Below are 21,638 nucleotides of genomic sequence, written 5' to 3' on the forward strand. Positions count from 1 at the left end.
TGGGATTTTCCCCTCCGTACCCAAGAGGAGAGTTGAGTGTGGGATGAAAATTCTCTGTTTTTCTCATTCCTGTTTTTTCTTGTTTGGTTACCTCCAGAACATGACACGTGGATAATTTTAACATCAACGGTCAAGGTTGGGTGAGGATTATTACGATGCGTTGGTCTTAAAGTTATCCACGTGTCGTGTTCCGGAGGTAGCAAAACAATGAAAAACAGGGATAAGAAAAATAGAGGATTTTTTTCCCTGAGTGTGTGACTTGTAAATCTTTCATGGATCCGTATCTAAATGGGTGAAAAAGGTACAAACATATTGGTAGGGGAGAAAGTACCCTCCCAGAGTGGTGGTGCCTACGTCTAAATACAATGGGTGTGAAAAGACCACACTGTCCCATCTCATATGTTGGTTTTGCTTTCATGTCGCTTACACTTTCGTTTTTTGAAAATTACAAAGATGTGTAATTAGAATTGGAAAAGGCAAGTATCGAGACTTTGGCTCAACTAATTGTGTCATGTGGAAGAATGTTATGATAATTATTAAGGCAAGAGATCATTGCTTGGTCGTGTGGCCCTTGCACTTGCACGGGACCAATGAGAGTATGTGTAGTGGTATTAACATTTATGAGATTTTTTATTTTATAGGGGATTGGGTTGTCATTCTGCCCTTGTGTCTAGGTGCAGGGCTCACACAACCCCAGCAACATTATTGTTTCCCATTTATAGTACTTTAGAAATGGGAAAAAGAAGCCTGAGAGGTAGTGTGGCTCTACAAGAGGGGGAAAAATGATATCTTCGTCCCTCATGAACGGCGAAAATTCCACACCTGTTGATGTTTCTACATACTCTCCCATTGGCTCCCACATTGGTGCAGAGGCTACGTTGGCTTTAAAGGAACCCTCTCCCTTTATAAATAGTTTAGATTGATCACAAGACAAAGCTTTAGATTCGAAATTCGTTCTCTAATGTAGTGTCACCCTTGCCCCAACCCTTTCTTAAGAAAAATAAAGGAATAAAGAACGCTACCCACTAGTGTGTGTGTGTGTACACCTAGACACAACAGTTGCGAAAATACCACATTACCTTGCACTGCAAATGCTCACACACACCCTCCCATTGGATAGGCCTACTGGCGTGTATGCGCCAATGGGTAGTGTTCTATTGCCCCAAAAAAAAAATGATAATGACATTAAAGCTGTGTTCGATATGCATTTTTGAATAGATTTTTGTCTAACATTTCTCACTTTAAAATGCATTATAGACCCAAAATTTATTTTGAGAATGTATTCCAAATGCAACATTACACTCACCTCTCTTTTTCGTGAACAACCTATCTACTCTGAAAATTGGAAGAAAGGTTTTTTACTCAAAGTTGAGAACATTACATGCTTTGGACACCTATTTGTGCCATGTGTGAGGATAATATGACAAATTTAATTGTTGGATATTGGATATGTCGAGAATTTTTTGGATAAGCCAAATGTCAAATTTCACTCAAATTCTATCCTTATATTTTTAAGCCATTTATGTATCGGCATACATTTTCCATAGGACTAAAATTTTCAAAGTTCTATTTTGACACTTGTCAATTTTATTTGGGATGAAATTTGACATGTGAATAATGAACCTTAGGGCTTACCTATCCACAAAATTTCTTATGCATTTGACCTAGCATGCGGCGAGAAATTTATGCAAACTATATACTTCTATACTCTTTACAGAGTAGAGATCCCTCACCCTGAAACATAACTAATTAGGACTCCAAAGATAGAACTTCAGTACCTGTTTTTCTTCCAATCAATTTAATGTTTACAGGTAAACATGACAAAATTTTGACCATCCCATCCTAACAATTCTGTGTCTCACTTGGCTGCCTTTGTTTCATGGATTCAAGACCCAGGACAGTCCAATAGCCATAGAGGAGCTCATTTGCCAGCAGAGGGTAAGCTAAATCATCTTCAAACAAACAATTATAATTTTGAAACAGAGAGACAAGAGGCTATTTTAAGTATAAGAATAGCCAGCAGAAGGTAGCATCTAAATTGTCAGGACTCTTGACAAAAGTTGAAAAAGACTCTCCTGGTGAGGGGTGGAATTGAACCTGATAACCATCTTAACTTCTCAGCCTGATAGTAAAGTACCACCAAATGAATTCACATTAAGATCAATTGGAATCTGATTCCTGATTCTGGTCGATTTCCAATTCAAAAAAATTGGTCATTTCTAGGGTTCAGACCAATTCCTAACTGATTCCGGCTTGAATTGGAATCAGAATCTATGGAAGCCGATTCTGTCGCCATTATGCTTACTTGAACATTGATTATGAGTCAATATCCATGAATGCAGACTAAACAAAAGAGCCTTTCAGTGGATCCCCAGAAGGTCATAAGAAGGTTTGTGTCGCCTCAGAATCTACTACTGCCACCCAATGCATTCACAATAAAAGAGCAATGTTTCTTGCAGTGACTGGAAATAGCTGCTGGGTATAGGAGTATTTGGCTGCTTTATTTGAGTCAATAATCTACAGAGAAAATCTAGCAGAGCTGTCAATTGGCTTGAGATTTTTTGTACATTCACTATGTTGTCTTTGTTCTAAGCCTTGCAGGTTTCATTTTAAACCCAGATTTTCTTCCCTCCACACCCCCTCCCCCCAAAAAGGCGTTCATTTAGCAAGGGGGGGGGGGGGTGGGAAGCAGAAGTCACAACCAGAAAATGGCTGCAAACATTTAGCCACTGAAAATGTTTGCATTCAAATCAAGTTAGTAAACAAGCACTTGAGTTTTGCTACCACTGTGCGAAAGGATTTTACTGAGTGCAAAGTTCACAGAAGTACTGATTTGCTGATATGTTCCATGCGGGAGATGGATTTTTGTCTCTGCCTGAAAAATTAGTAAACATGTAGATGACCAAAACATTGCCCGAGTGCAATAACCATCTGGGTTGTGCTATAACATTTTTAAGATTTAAAGACTTCCTATCCCAAAAATAAATAAAAATACATTAAAAAACAGAAATATACTTGAATATGGATTTCGAGTATATGCAACATAGCAAATACCCCTATCACACAACCCAAATGTAAAATCATATACAAATGTAAGCTATCTATGAAGGTCAATATGTAATTCATGTTCTTGCAATAAACACAAATTGCATTAAAAAGGAAGATTAAAGAGAGGTAAGCATAGTAATTTTATTCCCAACTCTGGTTTTGGAAATCATAAATGCACCAGGGAGATTAAAGAGAGTTAATCACACCAATTAACAGAAACTTAAGTAATGATATTCCATTACCAAATTGCAACTACTCAAGTGGACTAGCACAGATTTTGTCAACTATAAACAACACTGCATTATCACTGGAGAAAATTCCACAGTTAGATGTGCATGATCAGACAAGAAATAATTCTCAGGCCAATGCCCCGTTTCAACTTCTGGAGGAAAGAGGACAGCATTTTTAATTTGGAAACCTATAGTAGTTGCAGTGTTTGACACTATTGCTTGTGTTCCTCTCTCTTCAGATTCTTCAATGCTCTCTTTTTGCTGGATAAATGTGCACGGGTTCCATGCGCTCTGCTATTGGTGGCTCAGAACACAATTCAATTAGTTATCAGTAACCCCAAAAGGCTAAACTGGAATGAAAATGTTCACCAAATAAATAAAATAATATAGATAAAAAGCGCTAGATTTACATCCAATAGTGAATATTCAATCACCCCCCCTCCATTGGTAACATGGTCCCATAGCTCCCTTATTTCTTCAGTACTTAGGACATTGAAAGGATGGCTTGTTAGGCCTAACTAATAAACCAAAAACAGAAAAAAATATTAGCCAGATGCAACTTAAATATCATAAGTTATGAAAGAAATCACTTCCCAAGCAAACACAGAATTCAGAGAAGATACCTGACTGAAGGTTTGAAGAAATTGGGTATAAGTGATGTCGCTACCATTATCATGAAAATGATTCTGTGGAATGAAAAACGAAACAAGATCCATTCAGAAAATTCAACCTGTGGATGATACTGATTAAAGAACATCACAACGCTTATGGTGTAGAAAAGACAAGTGAATTCATGAGCCTGTATACCTTAATATTCCCAAGAACAGCTTCCATAAAGCTTTCTTTCAATGGCTTTCGATGATTGTCAGGATTATATAGCCATATAAAATCTACTCCACATATGTTTCCTCTGTGATTCCGGTGACTAACCCACTGTTATAGGGATGCAAATATAAGCATATCTTAGGTTCATATCCTTTGACTTAACATGTTTTTGCATTTGGATTGATGGAGGACTAACCAACCTTACAGGCATCTTCATCACTATCAGTGTAATGATGAGCAATGTCATAAGATGATACAAAACCTTGTGAGCGCAGAAATTTATAGACATGGCCCCTTTTACTCCCGTTCCAATCCCTTAATTTACAAAATGAAATATAAGTCTAGATCAAAGAGTTTCTACCTTTTTTTAAAATTTCGCTGTTCAAAGTATTTAGACAAAATGTGACTATTCGGTTCTTGACGAGGATCTTAAAACTTACCCACACAGTATGATAGGCACAGGTGGAAGTTGGTATTCTTCACCATATGATTCAATGTACTGCAAAATCTTGTACACCTAAGACAGATGATATTTGAGAGGACAGAGTTTCAGAGGTGCAAGTAATACCATCACAATGTTTTGAAGGTAACCAGATCTGGATTGAAAAATTTGGTAAGAGATCATAATGAATTTGGAACCTGTTGTAGCCGAGGGAAGCAATAACGAGAGTTGTGAGGAAACATTAAGTGTGTATTCACAACAACAGCTTCCTTCTCAATGTTAACACTTTCATTTTCAAAAAAATTCATAATCAGTTCAACATGCAGAAGTTGAGCTACACGATCACCCATGATGTCATTGAATAGCAATTCTTTGTGATTCAGAACTCGGAAGTGGTTTTGGTGAACTGCAGTAAGTAGACCTGTAACCAAAAGGATTAGTTGATTCAGTACAAGGTAGACTAGTTCTCATTAACAGATTTTGCAGTTGAAGGAAACCTTCTCTCCTTAGGCTCATACTTGATAATAAAAAAAATCGAAAGATGTGACTATAGATTTCCTTGCACTAGCCGTTTGTCTAGCACAATTGCCAAATGGAGTATATTGATAATAAATGGGGGAAAAAATCCTTTGTTTGGGAACCATTAAACTAAGAAAATAACTGGATGGGCAGTGATTATGGCCTCAGGAAGGGCTTGAAAATATTGAAAAACAGAGACCAACGTTATATCAAAACACTGATTAACCATTTGTATCTATAGTGTGGACATGTTTTGGCTATCAAAAGTTATTTTGAAAGCCATCACCACTGACCAAGCATACTAACATATCGTGGTTTTAAGCAACGTTATATACTAGTAAGAGAGCACAAGATCCCACAGGATAATAAGGAAACTCAAAGCAGACGGTACACACGTTGGAAATTTTTAACACTGGAAAGGCACTGGTACCACTTGTCAGAAAACACGAAGATACTGGGACATCTACCTATTGAAAGTAATCTAACACTTGATTTGCACTAACAATGCTTGAATTTTCATGAATTTCAAACAAACAAAAAAAATTTACTATAAATGTGATTTCATGGAATGTTGTCCCTTCATTTCTCATATTGGAACAATGTTTCTAAGATCTAGCAAAAGCTCACCAGGGAATTGATTTACTCACCCCATCACAGGGGATCTCGCCCTAAATATTCCTCTCAAATACCTATTTTACCATTCAAGATGGCTACTCATGAATTTGGATAATTTTAAGTGACAATTTCTTGTGGTCCAGAGAGAACTAACCATACATAAAGGTGGTTTTTTCTTGGGAAACATTCATTGTTGAGGTGATATGGATGTAAATATACAATCGAAGTTCTTCTCGTGGGTTAAACAGCTGGCCAGGGTCTGCTTAACCCCATATTACCCCTAGAAAAGGACACAAAGAAAATCCAAAGAATTCACCAGGTCTGGAAACTAATGGTTGTTACTTTTTTTTTTGGTAACAACTAATGGTTGTTACCATACCTCAAACACAAGAACAATAAATCTACACTAAAAGAAGGAAGGGGGGCTAACCATTAAGAAAGTAAAAGATGAATTGTTTCTCATCAAGCAACAGATTAAGTACTGTGAAAAAGATACAAACTACAGTACAAAACGAGTTGCTTTAGTGCTTTTACAGCTCAGAAGACTTACAAAATCTTATCGAAGAATAAGAAGTTACAAAAGAAAGATAAAGAAGCAAATCAGAAGAGAAAGAAAGAAAGAAAGAAAGAAAAAAAGCCTTTTGATCAATCCCTATTACTAAACCCCGACCCACACCATTACTTTCTCATCTTCTTCCCTTCCCCCAAAACATCAAATGATCACAGTAATACAGGGCACTATAATAAGGGTCGCCAAGAATATCACACATATCATACCATCGCCACGGTTGTTTGTCCTTGCAAGCTTGTAAGTTGCATAACCATTATCACTGAGTCGCCTCTCATACATTCCTACTAGCTCCTCATTCCCGACCCAAAATTCCTAACATGAAATCAGCACATGAGTCCATAAGACAATTGATTACAATCATCATACCAAAACCCAGAAAAACACTGACCTTCTAACGTAAAAGAACACATCAAACAACATCAGAACAGAATTTCAGACCAGAAGTGAGAATCAAACAGACCTGTAAGCATATAATGGAGGATTTTAGGTATAGAAGCTTATCCAATATGCACTCATTACGACTAAGCCAATACTCCCTGAACTCACTCTCACAGCTCTGATGGGTTTCATAAAATAGAGACAAATCGAACCGTCAAAGGTAAACCCAGAAGAAATCCAATAGACCCAATTAAATATTAACAATTTTTTGCAACCTTACCACTCCATTCAATCGCTTGTAAATGGGCGCGAGAATATTGAAAGTTGTACAAGAGACATCACCTATGCGGTTGGAGTCTTGATCCAAAAACAGGGACTCTGCAGTCACACCGCCATCTACTCTAACTGCGTTTTCGATCGGATTTGGGCAGGTTTCGCCACCCATTTGGTGAAATACGAAACAGAGTTAGAATCTGAAAAAGGGTTCAAGGCAACGTGTTTAAATTTGTCGAATGATGGGGTGGAAGCTTCCGTTGGAACTACCATTTGAAACTGTTTGAGAGAAAGCAAAGATGTCGGTTTACGGCCATTGATGGATAGAATAAATTATTGGGGTAAAGGGTGAAAGACCCTTTTTTATTTTCCTTTTGGGGTTCCGTTGCCAACCACAAATCCCACGTAGATTCCTTTCCAATCGGTTCTGTTCGGGGGCCGTTGTGCAGAAATCAGAATTGTCCTTTTACAGAGTGAGTACGAGTCAAGTCGGCTGAGTGACCTGGTTAAGCCATATTTCAAAGAGATTGCGTGGGAGAAAAAAATGAAGAGAACAAAAAGGTGATTTCCATTCTATATAATTTGAAAGATTTTTTTTTGGGACACTTTTAGCCTTTGATTTTTTCGGGTCAATCCATCTCATATCAGTTATATGAGAGGAACTGATGTCATAACGATTTTAAAAAAGATTTGATGCGTATTGATATGGTCATATGATCTCTCATATTGTAAGTCAATTAATAGGGTTGAGTTGTTTTAAAATTCGTACAAGTGGTGATATAGCAGTCATTTATACACAAAAAACAAAAAAAAAGGTATCATAGTAATCAATCTTTGGTCCCAAGTCCCAACCCTTATGCGGAAGGAGTGATCTGATGCCAAAGTGAACTCGCTAAAAAGTGGCTACTTGCAAGGGTAGAGGTCCTGGAGGAGAGTGGAGCCTTTTAGAAAGAGTCACCTAATCCTAAGAGAAAAAAATCGTCTGCAATTCCGATCTCGTACAATTTCGTGCAATACCACCTTCAGACGGTGACACGTGTATTGATACCAATACAATGACCCAGATCTGATTTAAATGCCTTTTCACTGATTTAATGTTTTATTAGTTGTACCAGATCTGGGCCATTGTATTGGTGTCAATACACGTGTCACCACCTGAAAGTGGTATTGTACGAAATTGTATGAGATCGGAATTGCAGACGATTTCAACCCAATCCTAAGTGGATTACTGTGGATGTTGATTTAGAAATATGGTGGTATGATACAATCTCATATCAATCATATTGGAGGGCGGGGTTAGTCTCACATCAATTTTAAAAGAGATTTAATGTGGATACTGAGTTCCCTCACATTTTAAGCTTGTTTATGGCAATGAATCAAACTCAATTCCCAATTGATTGAAAGCCATGATGAAAATTTGGGAACTAACTTCACATGAAATAACAAACTCAGGATTCTCCATGAAGTTAGTTTAAGATAAAAACAAATAATATCTTTCACCTTTCCCACATGGACCCAACTCTCTATTCCCTCATCTTATAAACAGATGAAGAATACCCTAGGTACTTGAATCACTTGTTCACACTCTAAGCCTACTCTTTCCTTATCAAAACGATTTTTCTCTCAAAGATATATCCTTCAAACTTTTTTACCAATTTACCCTCTACTCGTATTGCATTACCAATCCAATATTGACCAATATTTCCTAAAACCATGGTCCTGGTAGGACCCAAAAGATACGGAATCAAATCTCTTTTGGACTATAGATAACTTTATCTATTGGCCCAATCATATTTATATCTTATAAGATTGATATAAATATGTAAAAATATTAATGAGCGATGTCTATATGTATACATAGGTATCTTTGCCTTACCCAAAAAAAAAGGAGAAAATTATATAATTACCCACTTTTGGGTTTCTCTTTACAAAATTACCCATCAAAAGTTTCAGTTAACAAAAATACTCAAAATTAGCTTTTTCTTTACAAAATTACCCACTTGATGTTTCAGTTAACAAAAATATCCAAATTGAGTTTGGGTTTACAAAACTACCCAATCAAAGTTTTAGTAATAAAAAAATACATGATTATATGTGGAAGATGAAAAATAACTATTTTGGGTAGTTTTGTAAACTCAAATGGGATTTTGGGTATTTTTGTTAATTGAAACTTTGGGTGGGTAGTTTTGTAAACCCAAATCTAATTTTGGGTATTTTTGTTAACCAAAACTTTTTGTGGGTAATTTTGTAAAGGAAAACCCAAAAATGGGTAATCATGTAATTTTTTCAAAAAAAAAACATAGGTATCCTTGACTCTTGAGTCGTGACTCATGACTCTTCAGAGTTGACTCACTGAGTCATACTATTGAAAACTTAAAATAATAACATTCATTGATTCACGTGAAGCATACTTATCTTTCCGTGGTCAGCTTATGGTATAAGTGGAGACTGGGGAGTCAATCGTTTAACTTTGGAGCACTTGAAAAGGAAATTGGGGTCAGTGGTGAGTGTCGGTTGGTTCATGAAAATTATTAGATAAAGATAGACATCAGATATGTAAGATAAGTAAAGCAGGATTTGCATTTAAAGCTTTCCCTAGAAGTGAAGTTAAGCTCCCCTTTACCAAACGGGAGTTAAACTTTCCTATCATGACACCTTTATACCAGTAATGGGTTTGGTATAAGGGTCTATCACCATATATGTTAATTTTTTTGCCTTGAATTATTGATTCATTTTTAAGATTGATCCGTTCTGATATATTTTGATAATAATTTAAATGATTTTTTCTTTAAGATCCATGATAGAAGTAGAGGAATTTGATCAAATTGACCGTGATCTGATGGGTCAACCCTTGACTTAGAATATATAATGTACTATCGTCTTGTTGAGCATTGTCATTGTAATTGGGGGTTTTTCAAGTTAGGATTTCAAGACGAGTTTTCTTGCCACTGATTGAGTGTAATCTCTCTTTTGCATAGTAAAACATCATCTTCTTCGTCCGAGGACGTAGCACACCACACTGGTGTGTGACCTCGTTAAATCTCTGTGTTGTATTATATGTTTATTATTGTATTTTTCTTGGTGTTTGCTCTAACGATATCCCTAAACCCAACATTTGGTAAGTAAATAGAACAAATAAAAGGTTTCGGCAATATGATAACATGATAGCCTTTTTCAATTCAAATCCTCTCGTTCATGTGCTTGTTCTTAGGGCATTTTTTAGGCCAACTATCCTTTTTGAGTATGTCATCAAAATATTCTCATGTGGTCTTAGATTCAAAGATGATGGTTGGAATATGAATTAATCAAAGGAGACCAATCTCATACCTGATTTCATTTCAAATTATTAAATCTTGCATGCATTAGAAAGAAGATTTTCTTCTCTTTTATCAATTGGAATGAGTTTTGTATGCATTCTTAGAACAGATTTTAGATTTAAAAGACATTTTAAAATGATAAAATATAGAAAATTAGATTTCAGAATACTTTTAGGCTTAGAATCTATTTCAAAAATGTAAACATATCTCTTCATGACCACAAATTGTACAAAAGCATATGGTGCATGAGCCTTTTTTATTCCATCACATTTCCAATTTGCATGTGCTTCCCGCTCTTGGAAAAACAGTTATTGATCCTTCCTTGGTGGGTACTGAGAGGCCGACCAAAAGTGGCTTTCGAATATTGGATAGGTTTTTTGTGACAATATCACACCACCACTACCTGATTTTTGGGAATATTGTAGTGGATGATTTGACTAAATACAAGTTCTTGTAATTAAAAAAAAGCTAAATTGTTGCAGTATTTGTATTAAAATAAATTGACAGAACGTATTTTAGTAGATAACCATTGATTTAAGTTTTAACCCCATGGATGGAGGAAAACTTTTGTCTAAAGCCATATTATGGGATCTTCAAAACCAATCCGAACCATATTGGAAAGAGAGAGTTTTTCTTTAGCCACGGTGAATGAAGAATCCGTTGTCGAGGTTTGAATATCTTGAGATGGGTATTAGGAAAAATGGGAGAGTTGCTATCAACTTCGTTAAATAGAAAATAGAGTAATAATGAGCATAGATGGATAGCATGGAGGATAACTTACATTAAAAGTGATTAATTTTGAAAAGGATTCAAACAAGTCAAATTGGTTAGGAAGTCCTCTACTAGTGACAAATTTTTTGAACATTTTGTTTGAATTGATCAAAGTTAATGTATGAATTTAAGAAGGAAAAATCACATGATTATCCACTTTCGAATTTTCTTTTAAAAAATTACCCATCCAAAGTTTTAGTTACTAGCAAAAATACCTGATTTTGGGAGATTCCAATACATACTAGTGATACTAATATAAGAATGATACATATAGATAATATCAAGAATTGCTTTTTGGGCCAATACCATCTGATACGTATCAGTATCAACTGTGACTGTTACCAGATCAATCTTTATTTTTCCATTTTTAATTTCAGAGATAGCACGAATTGACATACAAAAAAGGAATAGATCTTCAATGATGGGCATTGAATTGACAAATTCCATATCTCCAACATTTTATGCTAATCAAACCTCTACAGATCTAGTTGTAGGTTTTCTCTCACTTGATGATGCATACTTCAGGTTCAATTCGTTCAGTCACGATCTATTCTTAACTAACCTCAACTAATAATTGAATAGAATACAATGCTTGCTGTCTAGGAAAGCAATGACTCAAACCCATAATTCCATAACACATCAACGTGCTTTGGAGGGGGTGCCATTTGGTCCTCTTCTTCGGACAACCTTGTCTATATATAGTATATACAGCTTGAACTAAGCATTTATTTAAATGGGGAAAGGTCTCTGAGCCTAAGCGTACACGGCACCGTGACCGGAGGAGGCATGCGAGCACCTTCAGCATGGCGTATTGTAACCTACCTGCACTCATTGTGTCTAGGTACATGCTGTTCTTTCTTTCTTTCTAATTAAAATAAAGGAAAAAGAAGATAAAAAAAGGCAACGGAACCTGCACCTAGACACAGTGAGAAGCGGAATGACTGCCCTACCTCTCATGAAAGACAGAAGTTCCAAGCTTGTTGATGCTTCTACCAGTGCTCCACTTTTTTTTTTTTTTTTTCCTATAGAAACTGCCCAAGGGGGAAATTTACTCACACACACAAGAGGGGAAGGGGGGGGGGTTGATAGGAAAGGGGAGGGTGGAATGCGTGTGACAGGAGTTGATCCCTAGACTACAAACCTGACGCCTGCTCTACCAGCAAAAGCTGCAATTAGTGCACTACTGCACTATGCATTGGATTCACATTGCAGGGGTCACACTGTCTTTTAAGGAATTCTCTCCCAATAAATAATCGATGATAGAGGGTGTAGAGTACCTTGGATGATCAGAGAACACTTTCCCTTTTTTTAAATTATTTTTATATAAAAGGGTGCATGACTACATGCACACTTGTCTAATTTTATTTTTCTGCTTTTACATTTCGCTCCTGTCGAAGAAGGCTCTAACCCTCTCCAGTCTCCACTAGGGACATAAATGAATAATAAAAAATACAAATTCGATTCATGTACATATCGATTAGGAGCCTCCCTATTCAAAAAAATTCTGTTTCTGGAAACTATCCGAATAAGTTCAAAAGCTAATCGGACGTGGATATAGATAGTGTTATGTTCTATTCAAATTCAATCTGTTTTACATCCCTAACTAGGTAATATCATGTTATGGTTCTCCTATTTATAAAAAAACTTGGTCAAGTATGTGCTCCAATACTGTTTGGAGCTCATATTCAAAATGCAAACAAAATCCATTTACACAAGATTAATTTGAGCTGTATATGATTATCTACATTGAAGAATTACCTATCATACAAGATTGAGGAGTTTGATAATGTGTGATATTTAGGTCAGCCGAACAAGTAGAAATTTTACATGGAAGAAAACTCTGAGTGAAACAAATTGCTTGGACAGAAAAACAACTGTTCCAGAAGACCAAATAATTGATAGAACCGCAAGAACTATTGATCAATCCTCCAAAATATGTTGCCGCTCTAGCTCATTTACATTTTAAGTGACTGTTACAAAGCCGTTTATGGTATCATTATTGCCAAGGCATTGTTGCAACTGCTCCCGAAGGGTCCGAACAAGTTCATTGAGTTTCTGAATATTCTTTTCTTGTGATAAGATGATCTACAATGATAAATAGGATCTCCAATAAGATCACACATTCAAAGAAAGAAAACAAGGGTTGATACTAGGTTTGCCAGCCAAAGGAAATTGTTGAAAATGAGACAGAATAATCATGGAGCTGGCAGTGAACATCAATGATCTATACAGAATTTAACAATCAAGCAGAAAACATGGAAAACTGGACATCTTTTCCATTGATCACTTCTCTCCTGGGTTTTGGTACAGATAATTCTTTTCAGGAATCATTGGCAGTGTAAGGATAGTTGGACCTCTGCCTAATTCAATTCCAGGGTTTCATTCCAATCATCACACCTCTGTGAGTCCCTCATTTAGTTGGGGAATATGGTTATGTTAGGAGTTAAGGGTGGTTTGGATATTCATATGAGTTGTTAAGGGTTTTTATGTAATGACTTTTGGGATATATTTGTTCATCTCTGTTTATTGCTTCAATATATATTTGCTTAGGGTCTCTCACGGTGACCCCTCTCTCTCTCAGTACTGGTGGCTTGTCTTTGATATTGTTTCATGGTATTAAAGCGGGTTTATCGGTAAGTGCTACATGATTCGCTCTTCCCTGTTTTGAAAGTCATCTTAGAGTTTCTTCCCATTCATGGTGAACAGTCAGCTATACTGCCCTATTATATAATGAAACCTTAGTTAATACAATCAAGAAAAACTAGGGTTTCTGTTGTTGTTGGTGTTTGGATGCTGAAGAAGATTATCAAAGGCACATTATCCTCCCCTGCAGTTGCCGGAATTTACTGAATCAAGCTTCTTTCTTTTCTTATGCAGAGGTGTTTATCTTCACTCTATGGGCTGCTGTTACTTTTCTATTCTAAGGCTTGTGGATGCTATTATGGTTAGATAAGAAGTAACACCTCTTGTGGATCTTCAATAAACTGATCTTGTTACCTCATCCACGGCTATTGTAGCACATACAGGAACAACTTCCCTTTTAACCACTTCATCCCCCACTTCCTGAGCCATTGGTTCTGTTGCCTCTTACCATATGACAGGAAAATCAACTTTATTTGCCTCGCTTCATAAAGCTTATCATTCATATCCTGTTATTCTTGCTAATCGGTCTTCTACCCAAGTTACTGGTCATGACACTGTATTTCCTACCCCTTCTTCGACCTTATCCTCTGTCCCTCATGTTCCCTAATTGCCATTGAATCTCTTATCTGTCAGTCAACTCATCCAACAACAATTCAGCCTTATCCCAACTAAATAAGGTCGGCTACGTGGATCCTTACCCTTCAATCAGCTCTATTCGAGGTCATACTTGATACAAAGCCTAAGTTATGCATGTCTTTCCTCATCACTTCTCCTATGGTCATTTTGATTCAGATCCTCTCGAGCTGGGGTTAGTTGGGGATCAACCAATGAGGCCTCTCCAACCGACACCTAGGTTGGGGAGGATCCTACGGTTGAAAGAAAATAAGGCTTTGTTAACGGTGAAAAAACCTTGATTTCTTTATCAAAAAATAAAAAAATAAAAAGAAAAAAGAAAAAAAAGTTGTTTCTTCATCTCGGGTTAGTGCTTCTCCACTTGTAGGGGGGCTATTTGATTGGACCACGGCAGCAGCAGCGGCCATTGCTACAGTCTCTCTCTCTCTCTCTCTCTCTCTTTTCCCCATTCTTCTTGCCATTGATCAGAGCCATCAGCCATGTGCAGATTGTTGAGAAAGCTCTTCCAATGAAGACTCTCACTAGTGCTCTGTTTGTTAAGTATAGCACCGGAGTAGTATTGAGGGTTGTTAGCGATTCTGATCAAAATTGTTTTTTCTTTTTTTCCTTTCGAATGTGATTCTTCAGACCTGAGTGATTTATTGATAGTCAATTAGATAACAAACTTGTGAATAAGGCACATATGAAGCTTGGAAATAAGATGATGCAACCATGTCACCAGCCTCAAAACCCATCTTCCATTACCAATGTATTGTATGTTGCAACATCATTAAACTTGTTTCAAAAAAAAAAAAAAAAAAAGAAGAAGAAAAAAAGGTATCAATATCCACCAAGTTCTGCTACCTGACTGGTGAATCTCCAATGTCTCATTAAAGCTCCAAATTCAGTAATAGAAGCCAATTCAAATACTCAATCCCTGTTCTCCTCATACGAAATTACCTAATCTCCCTGTATCTTACTTGCATTAATTGGGAAGACCACAGATAGAGTTCGAATAGAATATGGTTTACAGATTTCATGGTGAAGCATGGGTCATCTTGCAACCTTTGATTTTACTCATGGAACAGATTTCTTCTTCTACTCAAGTTTTATTAATGTTTGAGAGAGAACCTGTAGTGATGCCACTGCTGCTTCCGTCTTAATCTAAGATGAAGAAAAAACATTTTTCAAAATTTTTTATCTTTTATTTTTTATTTTTTCCAATAAAGAAATCAGAGGGAACCTGTAGCAATGACAACTGCTGCTGCTGTCTTAATCCGAGATGAAGAAACAACTTTTTTTCAGTTTTTTCTTTTTCTTTTTCCCGACGATAAAGAAATCAAGGTTTTTAATGTTAACCATGGGTTTAGAGTTAACCAAGCCCTATTTTCTTCCAACCATAACATCCTCTCCAGCCGAGGTGGCCTCATTAGGCGATCCCCATCTAACCCCCAGCTGGAGAAGATCTGAATCCGGGTCATTTTAGGCTTGCCCCTGGCGCTTTTAGATCCGTCAATCTGAATCAAATCACTCATTTATACTGGAGCATCCAAAGGCCTTCGTTGAACATGGCCATGCCACGACGTTCTTGTAGCTTATTATGTATCAAAGATGTTAAGTTTGTCTCGAATTCTTGACCCGTTTTGAAGATTGACCCGCTTCGACATATTTTGGTGGCGACTCGAATGGAAAGTTTTCTGAGATCTGTGATGGAAGCAGAGGGGTTGAGCCGATAGGCCCAAGCCCGGAACCCATCACTGATCTCGTATGGGGTGCATGGGCCTATGGTTCGACCGGATCGACCGTGACCCGATGGGTCGACCCGTGACTTGGAGTATATAATGTACTGTTGCTTGTTGAGAAAGTTAATGTATTTTGGGGGTTTTTCGAGCTAGGGTTTTAGGGCGAGTTTTCTCGCCGCTGCTTGAGTGTAATCTCTCTTTTGTATAGTGAAACATCTTCTTCTTCGCCTGAGGAAGTAGCACACCACCTTGGTGTGTGAATCTTGTTAAATCTCTGTGTCGTGCGGATCTATTGTCTCTTTTTTTTTTTTTTTTCGTATTTCTTGGTGTTTGATCTAACAGAAGATGCTCCCAAATCAGCTCTAATATTATCATTCCTTACTTTATCCTATACCTAATTTTGCCACACATCTATCTTAACATCCACATCTACGCTACACTAAGTTTATCTACATAATGCTTCTTAACTTTTCAATGACCTTAGGATGTTCCAGTAAAGAGGTGTGATCAGATCCGGATAGATGACGCTAAAAGGGCTAGGGGCAGACCTAAGATGACCATTGATGAATAGGTAAGGAAAGACATGTAGAGACTAGACCTTGATCCTAGTATGACATCTAATAGAGCTGTTTGGAGGACAAAGATCCACGTCGCAGATTGTTTGTAGTTGGATGTCCCAGAGTGGTGCTTTGCTTTTTCTTTTCTTTCTCTCTTTCCCTCCTCTTACCTTTCTTTTTTGTCTTCCCCACTCGTGGATCCATATAGCCGACCCCATTTACTTGAGAAAAGGCTGAGTTGCAGTTGTTGTTGCTTCTTAACTGCCCAACATTCTGCACTATACACCATAGCCGGTTGTATGACTATCCTATAAAATTTTCCTTTTTAATTTTAAAGGAATATGTCGATCACACAACACTTTGAACGCTCCTCTCCACTTCATCCATCATATTTTAATTCTTTGTGAAACATCATCCTCAAAATCAACTTCCTTTTTTATAATTGAGCCCAATTACCTAAAATAATCACTTTGAAGAATAGCCCTCTCAAGTGATACCATCATTGGACTATCATGAGCCTTGAGTAAGTTCCTTGTTAGTGACATTACAATTGGTTTACATCAAGAGTACCTCAAACAAGTCTTTGAAGATTTCATCAACACCAATATTAGGTCAAGTTTAATCATATCAAGGGGGTCAAGAGTGAGTCAAACACATCTATGATATCAAGCTTCAAACACTCCATCAAGTGTGAGCCTAAACACTTGGGTTATTGTTGAACCCATAAAAGCAAACGGTGTTAGTTGATCGTGTTTAATCACAACTAGTGGAAAGTCTAAGAGGGTGCTCTTGGTGGTAGATGTATGCAGTTTCCGAACCACTCTAAATTACTTGTGCCATTTATTGTCTCTTCCCCTCTTCACAATTCTCTTTGCACATTTCCTTTGCCTTAAAACTTTTATCATTCAGGCTATCAGGGTCCTTGGGTGGAGTTGGAATTTTTATTTGTCCATACATAGTCCATCCCCTTAGGTTGCCTCAATCCAACACCCAAGAGGATCCACTAAGAGGCACCTTGTCGAGTTTTGAGATATCTTAAAGGTGCTCCGTGTCTACAAATCTAACAAAAATGCTGAATTGGTTGGTATTTTGACGCGGACTGGGCTGGCGCTAAAGGTGACAGATTTACAATTGGTTATTGTACTTTTGTTGGTGGTAATATTACAACATGGAGGAGCAAAAAGTAGCCTATACTGGCAAGGTCTAGTGTTGAAACTAAGAATCGAGCTATAATTTATATTGCAGAGGAGTTGATGTGGTCGAGGTCCCTTCTTCTCGAACTTGGGTTTCTGGTTACTAAAGCTATTGATATGTTTTGTGAAATTCAAACAACCATTTACCTTGCTAGTAATCCAGTGTTTCATGAGAGAACTAAACACATTAAGGTCAACTATCATTTTGCGAGGGATGTTGTAATGCAGAAGCTGATCACTGCTCCATTTCTCTATTTTGGGAATCAACTTGATGATATGTTTACCAAGGCTTTGTTTCATCTAGCCTTTCTTCACGGCTATTCCAAGTTGGACCAAGAATGGACTATATGTGTAATTTTGAGTGTCCAATGGGTTGTATGGGCCACAGGATTTATATTTTTGGGCTAACCTTTTTTTTGTTATGGGCCAATTCTATAAGCCTAAATATTAGGGATTTAAGTCCTATATGGGATTAAGTAGTTAGTTTTTATTTTATGTTTCTTAGTCAATAAGGGTTTATGATAACATTCTGTTTTTGGGCTAAATTTCTAAAAAAAGTGTTTGATAACGTGCAGTGATTTCTATTTTTGGGCTAGCAAGAAATAGAAATGCGTTTGTTAAGCGCATATTAATTTATGTATATGAAATTTATATAATTTTATAAAATGTCATTCAATACTTAAAATTTAAGCATAGGCGGTGGAGGAGTAGTGGTAGTGGTGATGGTAGTGTAGCTGTGGAGGTGGTGGTGGCATTGGTGGTGGTGGGGTGACTATGGCAGTGGAGGTTGTGGTGGTGGGTGGCGGTGGGAGGTGGGAGGTGGGAGGTGGTAGGTGGTGATTGTGGTGTTGACGGTGGTGGTGGTTGTGGTGGTGTTGGTGGCGCCGGGGGGGGTAGTGGTGTTAGCGGTGGAAGAGGTGGTGGTTAAAGTTGCATTGGAGGTGTTTTATTTTTAACATGAAATTACTTCTTTGGCCATCAAATTAACCATGTGCTCATTAAAGAGCAACCCCCTATTTCTCCCTCTTATTTCTAGGATAGAGAAGTTCCTACAGATGCTTTATTTTTTTTCTATTTTCCAACAACCTTTTGGTCCCGGTTCATTCCTAGGAACAAAAAAATGAACCCGTGTTAGCAAACGGAATCTATTCTATTTTTGTTCCAAAAAAAAAAAAAAAAAAAAAAAAAAAAAAAAGAGAAATAGAGAAATAGAATGGTTATCACACAAGCCCCAAGAATATTATGTTTCCATATTTTGGACTGAAGCAGATCAAAGCTTGAAGAAGACGACAAAAATAATAGTCAGAAAATACTGTTTACATGAACAATATTTTGGGTCCATATCTCCTATTTTAGTTCCTTTTGTTAGAAGATTTAGTTTCCTATTTGTTTCCTTTCATTGTTCGTTAGTTTATTTGTTTCTTAGTCTCCAAGTTTTAGGAGTTTAGTTTCTATTTCCATAGTTTCCTAGTTGTAATCAGTTATTAGGCTATTAGTTGGTTTCTATTTTTATCTTTCTTAGTGAACAAGTAGTTTGTTTCTAGGAAAGTTTAGTTTAGTTTCTATTTTTAAGAAGTTATTAAATTTAGGAGATCCCTTTTGTTATTTCTTTGTTTCTAAGCAATGTAAGGCTATTTAAAGCCCACAAATTATACTGAAAGACATATATTGAGTTTGATAGAAAAAAGATGGCTTATGCTGTTGGGTTGTGGGATGCAGTTGGGTGAGAAGCTCAGAAGGGGGTGGGAGGCTCAACCCAAACCTATCATTCTTTCTATCTTACTTCCCTGTTTTTGGTTTTAAATTTATTGAATGTTATAAAGATCCTACCTAGGATTGGATCACCTGTGATTCGATCTTACATTATGGAGTTTCTATTTCCTAGGCAGAAGAACTTAAACACATGGAAATACCAAAGCGTGCACCTGATTAGACCTTTCCAGTGCAAAACTCCAGCTCCTTACCGCCTAGGCCACACCTAGGCTACATGTTTTTGCTTGACAACCCTCATCAGGTTTACAAGATAAACTGTCAACTAAGCATAATAAAACATGAACATCTCAAAAAGAAAAAATATGCAAGAAAATCAATTGTTCCACAAGAAGGAAGAAGAATAAAGAAATCACAGAGAATCATTTCATAAAGAAAGAGCAACCCAGTGCACAAGGCTCCAACTATTGTTGGGTCTGGGAGGGGCAAGTGTATGTACGCAGCCTTATCCCCTGCTTCACAGAAGAGGCTGTTTCCAAGTCAGAGAATCATTTCATAAGATGTAGAAAATAACAGCAATACAAAACTGTAGCAGATGCAAAAGTGATGAGAAGTTTGATCCTCAACCAAATGAAAAAGCATTTACTAGTTCAGATTTTTCCCATTTAAATCTGTTAACACCTGAAATCCTTCAACAGTTTCACAGTGTCATGCAAATCAATCAAGTAGACATCAATCAGAAGTGGTCCAATTGACAGACGTGACAAAGAAACATAAAACTTACTTTTTCCTTTACAATTTCCTTCCTCTTGGAAGTCTGCTGCTGATTCTGAGAAATGCTTGGACTTGTGTCGAGTTCATCGACTATTTGCTGCTTCCACTCAAACTGTGATGTAACTACGAGCATCAGGAGCAGAAAAACAAGTACCATTGGTCTTGACATTATCACAATCACCTCTCACATAACCTGTTAAATACTTTAATGGGCAAGTACAACACCCATCAAAAAAATTTTCAATGATGATAATCAGTCTTCTTCACACCCGAATTATAAGGGCCATGAAAGGGTTGCCGTGGAAGATGATTTTTCAGATCATACTACCAAAAAAAAAAAAAAAAACCTTCAAACCTCCCAGTAAGGAAATTACTGACATAATAAGGACTCTCTGTTTGCATATTGATGTAGCAGAAACTAAGTTATTAGTTCAGCAACAGATTTCCCGAATTCCTCTGACACCAAAAAAATCAAATTTTTGTTCGTCCAAAATGATACAGTCACAAATTATTCTCAAATATCCCAACAAGTTCCTAACATATACCAATCTTCTCCACCCAGACCCCAAATTTTTATGTAACTGAAAACCCTAAACTCATGACTAATCAACAAGGCGGAAACAAGAGAGGCAAAGAAAAAACTCACGGATCGAAGCTCGTAACGATCAGCATCTCATCAATAATATAAAATTTCTTCCAATCTCTTTGTAACTGGACTAAACCAATCTCTTCACAACCTCGCTAAATTGGGCTTTGACTTGAGAGTGGACAATTTGAGTTGAAGGTTTTGTTAGAGAAAAAAAAAAAAAAAAAGATCATAAGAACTTGGCTGTTAATGATAACGTCCAAGCGGGTTCGACCGGGGCCAATTAGTTAAAGCCCGACACGATAATAAATTTTCCGATGCTGGCAGCCGGCCTAGCCCGTTTATTAAAAAATGTTGATAACAATGTTTTGTTGTAGCCCAATGTAGCCCGATAACGTTTTCATGAGCTCAATAATGGATTGTAATCGGTTAATTGTATAAAAGCGTGTTCGTGTCTTAGTCTATGAGACCAAATTACCTAATCTATTGGTAATAATGAACCTTAAGTTGGTGGGGACTCATTAAGTGCTAATTGACACCTTAAAAATTAGTCTGCAAACCTAGTTCGAATTGGTTAGAATCGGGATGATGGTTACTAAATTCTAGAATTATGCATACTAGGAGATTATATAAACTCAACTTTTTGGAGGAATTTTTTTGAGGTATTAATTATTTCAGTTAACTTTAAAAATATTAACTTGTTTTGGTAACGTAAAAAATAATTAACTTGAGTTCCAAAGAGTTTGTAAGTGATCATCAAAACCTCAAGGAGAGATATTTTTACTTAGACAAACAAATGAAACTTTATGCATACATTGATTATAAGGCATCT

The 21,638-nt window shown here is 36.9% G+C and overlaps 2 protein-coding genes across 7 annotated transcripts; both read right to left on the reverse strand.

Annotated features, from left to right (window-relative positions):
* Window positions 1-3,164: 3,164 nt before the first annotated feature.
* LOC122090727 (uncharacterized calcium-binding protein At1g02270-like) lies at window positions 3,165-7,267 on the reverse strand. 5 transcript variants are annotated; one of them, XM_042660414.1, is made up of 10 exons: window positions 6,909-7,267; window positions 6,711-6,806; window positions 6,457-6,562; window positions 4,743-4,966; window positions 4,544-4,620; window positions 4,304-4,418; window positions 4,086-4,211; window positions 3,902-3,964; window positions 3,689-3,796; window positions 3,165-3,569 (listed from the first exon to the last, which is right to left on the reverse strand). In XM_042660414.1, the coding sequence occupies exons 1-10, from the start codon at window positions 7,071-7,073 to the stop codon at window positions 3,333-3,335; spliced, it is 1,317 nt and encodes a 438-aa protein (XP_042516348.1). In that variant the 5' UTR covers window positions 7,074-7,267; the 3' UTR covers window positions 3,165-3,332. The 5 variants fall into 5 exon arrangements, with proteins under 5 accessions (XP_042516348.1, XP_042516347.1, XP_042516350.1 ...); XM_042660413.1 differs by having other exon boundaries at window positions 3,165-3,572; window positions 6,909-7,254; XM_042660416.1 differs by lacking the exon at window positions 6,711-6,806 and adding an exon at window positions 6,639-6,710 and having other exon boundaries at window positions 3,165-3,572; window positions 6,909-7,049.
* Window positions 7,268-12,706: 5,439 nt separating this feature from the next.
* LOC122090632 lies at window positions 12,707-21,028 on the reverse strand. Of its 2 annotated transcripts, none has more exons than XM_042660270.1 (3): window positions 20,867-21,028; window positions 20,231-20,413; window positions 12,707-13,074 (listed from the first exon to the last, which is right to left on the reverse strand). In XM_042660270.1, exons 2-3 carry the CDS (start codon window positions 20,387-20,389, stop codon window positions 12,952-12,954), a joined length of 282 nt encoding a protein of 93 aa, XP_042516204.1. In that variant the 5' UTR covers window positions 20,390-20,413; window positions 20,867-21,028; the 3' UTR covers window positions 12,707-12,951. The 2 variants fall into 2 exon arrangements, with proteins under 2 accessions (XP_042516204.1, XP_042516203.1); XM_042660269.1 differs by having other exon boundaries at window positions 20,231-20,423; window positions 20,867-21,025.
* Between the last annotated feature and the right edge of the window lie 610 nt (window positions 21,029-21,638).

The sequence above is a fragment of the Macadamia integrifolia genome, chromosome 10 (assembly GCF_013358625.1).
Source record: "Macadamia integrifolia cultivar HAES 741 chromosome 10, SCU_Mint_v3, whole genome shotgun sequence".
Lineage (NCBI taxonomy): Eukaryota > Viridiplantae > Streptophyta > Magnoliopsida > Proteales > Proteaceae > Macadamia > Macadamia integrifolia.

What these genes read in the sequence shown, in the direction of transcription:
- LOC122090727 (XM_042660413.1), bottom strand. Translation starts at nt 7,073, where the DNA reads ATGGGTGGCGAAACCTGCCCAAATCCGATCGAAAACGCAGTTAGAGTA. An exon ending in CCTCCATTATATGCTTACAG is followed by an intron (nt 6,563 to 6,710) that starts GTCTGTTTGATT and finishes ATTTCATGTTAG; the next exon opens with GAATTTTGGGTCGGGAATGA. An exon ending in GTGCCTATCATACTGTGTGG is followed by an intron (nt 4,419 to 4,543) that starts GTAAGTTTTAAG and finishes TTGTAAATTAAG; the next exon opens with GGATTGGAACGGGAGTAAAA.
- LOC122090632 (XM_042660270.1), bottom strand. Translation starts at nt 20,389, where the DNA reads ATGTCAAGACCAATGGTACTTGTTTTTCTGCTCCTGATGCTCGTAGTT. An exon ending in AGGAAATTGTAAAGGAAAAA is followed by an intron (nt 13,075 to 20,230) that starts GTAAGTTTTATG and finishes TTATCATTGTAG; the next exon opens with ATCATCTTATCACAAGAAAA.